This window comes from Trametes versicolor (assembly GCF_000271585.1).
Source record: "Trametes versicolor FP-101664 SS1 unplaced genomic scaffold TRAVEscaffold_11, whole genome shotgun sequence".
Taxonomy (NCBI): Eukaryota; Fungi; Basidiomycota; class Agaricomycetes; order Polyporales; family Polyporaceae; genus Trametes; species Trametes versicolor.
In genome coordinates, this window is record NW_007360331.1 from 1,455,595 (window position 1) to 1,460,205 (window position 4,611).

The 4,611-nt window shown below is 55.6% G+C and overlaps 1 protein-coding gene across 1 annotated transcript; it reads right to left on the reverse strand.

Moving 5' to 3' along the window:
• Positions 1-2,060: 2,060 nt before the first annotated feature.
• TRAVEDRAFT_51980 (uncharacterized protein) lies at positions 2,061-3,479 on the reverse strand (the record flags this gene model as incomplete). The annotated part of the gene is made up of 6 exons (XM_008044602.1): positions 2,061-2,159; positions 2,214-2,345; positions 2,400-2,687; positions 2,757-2,933; positions 2,986-3,208; positions 3,271-3,479. The coding sequence occupies 6 exons, from the start codon at positions 3,477-3,479 to the stop codon at positions 2,061-2,063; spliced, it is 1,128 nt and encodes a 375-aa protein (XP_008042793.1).
• Positions 3,480-4,611: the final 1,132 nt, after the last annotated feature.

Sequence of the window (4,611 nt, forward strand, 5' to 3'; positions counted from 1 at the left end):
CGGGCAACCACGTCTCGACCTCGGCGGGAACGGTTCGACTGCGAGCGTGGTCGCAGAAACGACGCTCGCGCCGCGTCCAGCAACCCAAGCCGCCTGCCCAGCACTGTGCGGGCCTGCACTTTTGATCCCCGGGGACACCCTCGTAAGTCGCCCGTTTCGCCTGTCGACTATCGCGCGTGTCCGTTGCGCAGCGCTAATCCCTTCTGGATCGCACAGAAGGCGCAGAAGGCGTCCACGAAGGAGACCACATCGCGGGGGCGACGCGTCCCGTCCTGTGGACCCCGGCCATGTTTGCGCTCTCGACACCAAGGTCGGCACCGCGCCCGTAGCCCGAGCCCTGTTCACCGACGCGGCGGGTTGAATCGACAGGTACGTGTTCCCGTTCTCGATCGCTGTTCCCCCGTTCACTCTCGCCCCTCTGTCACGCCTCGCGCTAGCCGTCCGCTCTTGCTTCCTCCGCCACACCTCCTCCCCGTCGTCCGGCTGCACCCACGTCGCCTGTCGGGAGAACAGGTTGCGGACGTGCTTGTCGGTTACGGAGTCTGACGACAGGTATATAGGACAATGAGCTCGTTCGTGGCGAGTATTTGCCTTCATCCTCTTAGCCCTGTCCCATTACATCTGTCCCCAGAAACTGTGGACACTCAATCTTGATGTGCTGTTACAGGGCAGCTACTGCCTGTCGAACCTGTCCATAATGACCCTCAACTCGCACCCGCCGTTGGTTTACCCATCGTCTAGCTCGTAGATGTGTGCTTATAACAATATTTTTGAAAGTCACATATCGGCCGTACAATCCGCGGCCACGCTTCCCATGTCGGATGTTGCGCGGCAGCTATACATCGACCCATGTAGTGATTCTGCAAAGTGACCGGCGATAGGGATTGATTCGGCGAACTATTGCGCGCTGCGTTTCTCGCACAAGCAAGGAGCGATAGGGTAAGTCCCCTTCTATCAGTTTGATTCTAAACGCCGAGCTGTAGCGTACGCTGACCCACGGTCCGTCAACCTTGGCCTACTGATCTGGACTTGCCACGACTACGCTTTTCTTTGCCTTTTTATCCGCGCCCTGCATCAGCGACACCCCAGAGTGTCCCAACACCGCCCACACTCGGGCCTTATTCGATACTGGGCTCTCTGTAAGCATCCCTGGACTGCTAGTGAAATTTCGTACACAATTGTCGCTAACACGCAGCTCATGTTCACATAGAGCAGCGCATGGAGTGATGTGCGCATGATGATCGATAAGGGCCTATGAAGGTACAAGTTGCAGTAGCACCCTATGCGCGCGGGACGCCATTCCTCATCTGCCGTCGGACGAGGTTTGTATCGTGCTGTCATATCAATGGCACACAATCAATGATACGGTCGATGCATCTGCGAAGCGAGCAGGTTCTCAATGCGATCACTTCCAACTATCACCAACCCGCCGCCTTTGCCGCCGCCTCGCCCGTCCGTGAGCATGCTTCCGCCCTCGACCCAAGACAAAATCACTGCTCTACGAAAGATCTCTACCTCGCTTCTCCCCATCTCGCGTCATGCGGAGTCTTCTGTACGGAGTCGCGATGCTGCAGGGTGCATCGACTTGGTGCGCGTTGTGTGTTTGCCATTGGTTACGTTTTCCCGCATTGCTTGTTAACGTTGCGTCAGAGATCCTACACAAACCTGGTGCGCGATACGAGGCCTCTTCCACGCTGCACCCCATTATATATATGTTCTCGTCCACACCCCTTCAAAACATCTTGCACCTGACCTTCATCCCCACCGACCCACATCACTGGAGCCATTGTGTGCCAATATGCACGACTGCAGCACGAGCCAGCTCTGCGGTGTGTAGCACTGGCCCTTGGCTGCCGCATCGGAGAACGTGCTGCCCATACTTGCGAGGTTGGCAGAGTTGCAAACGTAGGGGTGAGGATAAACGCCGTCCTACAACTCCTTGAAACCTGCTTTACTACGATACTTCCGATCCATTTGCGTTCAGGGAGAGTAGCTGTGATTCGGTTGGAGAACTGAGGTTGTGTATTACGTTGTCTGGCTTGTATACTATCACTGCGCGACTATATATTCGTAGATCCGTCAACGGAGAGGGAAGGGAGCACCAACTCGAGGACTTCTTCGGAAGTCTCTTTGAGCGACTTCTCAAGCTCACTCTGACGCTGTTCCAATATGTCAGCACCAATGTCAAGGCGCAGCAGAGGGATCTTAATGACCTGGTGGACGCCCTCGAGTTCCTTTTGTAGAGATTCGGCAACGAACAGAGCTTCGGTAAGATCGGTCAGGGGGAATATGCTCCGAGGCGTTTGCATAACCACGGGCAGATCGTGGGCGTGATCAAGCTCTGTCTGAGTGCAAGTAAGCATGGAACAGTGAAGGAGCTCGGCGCAAAACGGAGATACCTGAATGACGTCGCACGCGCTCCGCTGTCGGTATAGCTGTGCTTGCAAGTGTATGAAAAGGGTGAGATAGTTGGAGACCAACTCGTCCCTATCCCCAATGGTGACGCGTTCGAGATGCAGAGGCCACATAGTGATAGCCCGCGCATTACAAATCCGCGTAAGTTGGTCGATTCCTGCGCATTCCTCAATCACATCCTGAAGGCTGTCTATAACTCCGGAAAGGCGTCCTCGGAGGGAGGTCCTCGTGATGTGTGGCGGAAGCGTTGCAATTAATCTCTCGAAATCGTTCTGAGGGATCATTATGTGACGCCATATCAGCGTCTTGACAAAGCGCGTCATTCAATATGTATCACGTACCGCCGGGAGAGTGAGAATCTCGAAGCGTGGTCGCATGTAGTCTACCCGCGAATGGAGATACCATTCACCGTCAGCACAAGCGGCCAATCCTTGGCATATCGAGTTCAGTTTGGATTGTATGTTGTCCCGCTTTGCTACGGGGAGCTGTTGGCTCTGCCTGTCGAACACTTGTTGTGCCTGTTTCGGAAGATCGGCCCAGTTTCAGGAAGAGTACTCGGAGAACACGTACAACAGATAGCCTTTGACGCATGTCGCTAGTCGCTTGGTCCGCCGCGGCCAGCTGCTTGTCGAGTGTCACGATTATATCCAGGTCGCGAGCTTTTTGGGAAGCGGCGCGCAGGTCGCGCCCCATGTTCTCACGATACTGCAGATTGGTCTTGTAGATATACTCAACCAAAGATGACGACCAAAGGTCCACGTTGGAAGCTTGTACATCGAAGCGATTCAGGAACCTGCACACACAGGAAGGCGGAGTTAATCTAGGGGAAGCAGTCAATGATAGCGAGACCCTTACTCAGTACGTTCTTGCGAAATCTTAGCCTGCAGTATGTCCATTTCAGCGTGAGTGTCGTCCATTGTCGACACTTGAGACTGAAGTGTAAAGATTGTAGACAGCTGAGCGGGGCTGGGATGATCCAGATCGCAAGAGCGCGCGGTGAGGAAGGCGAGAGTGCCAGTGGACGTGTCGTCCTGAGAAGGGGCCGGGGGGGCGTGCGCCGACATGAGGATGCGGAGGTGGTTTGAGCCTTGGGTGAGGGGTCGCTTCGAGGCAGGTCGGGAGGTCGGGGATGATAGCAACTCGTTCGAAGCGACGAATGTGCACCAGACGGACGAATGTGGGGGACTTTATATAGATGAAACGGCGGGGGATCCTGGCGGAGCCGGGAGACAAAGGAGTATAATTCCTGAGAAAGCCGAATCACGCACATGCTGTAGGCCTGCCGGGTGTATAAGGTCAACAGATAATCGATCCCCGTTTCAACCTCGGCTCACGCTCGACAGCCATGACGCGATGGCTTCAAAATTCAATTTCTGGCACAAAAAAGCGACAGCATAACGGGCATTGAGCATTGAACATGGCTTACGGCACATATGAGAGGATCTAGCACTGTAACGCCGGGAGACCCGACCGACCTTCCGCCCAGGCACTGAGTGCAGTGATGACTGGAACACGTGTGCATATGTGAGCGTTCATGTCAAAGCTTGAACGATGTCGGGGAAATGCGAATGAGTGATATCCTGCGGAATAAAGCAGCGCATACCTAGATGCATGCCCGTTGAGTTAGCAATGGGGATTGGAATGCACATAGAGCGTCGACGCGAAGAAAAAGAGCTCTTCGAACGTTCCCATCCTCCAAATGGCTAGGCAAAATCACCTTTGGTCGGAAAATCTAGATTGTGTATGCCGCGTGCAGCGCTAGCCGAGGATGGATTGTGGAAAGCCGAGAGAGTGTGCCACTGCACGCGGCGCAGAAGGAGGTAGAGGAAGCGCCCGTTCGGAACTCGGGAGTCGAAAGTCGAAAGTCCAAATTGGGAAGACACGCACGTGTGCTCGTGGGAGCTCCCGGCGCGTCTCCGAGTCCCCCGAGGGCGCTGGCCTTTGCGCTCTCGCTCTCGCCCCCACGCGTACGACCACGACGACGATCGTCAAACGGTATGCAGTCGTCTCCGGCGCCCCTCGTAGCATTTGCTAACACAATTCGGACTTTCTACAGGCTCTCGACTATATACTCCTCACGACGTCCTGACGGCGCTCGACCCGCGGAGGCCCGTGCGCGCTGCGGGCAACCACGTCTCGACCTCGGCGGGAACGGTTCGACTGCGAGCGTGGTCGCAGAAACGACGCTCGCGCCGC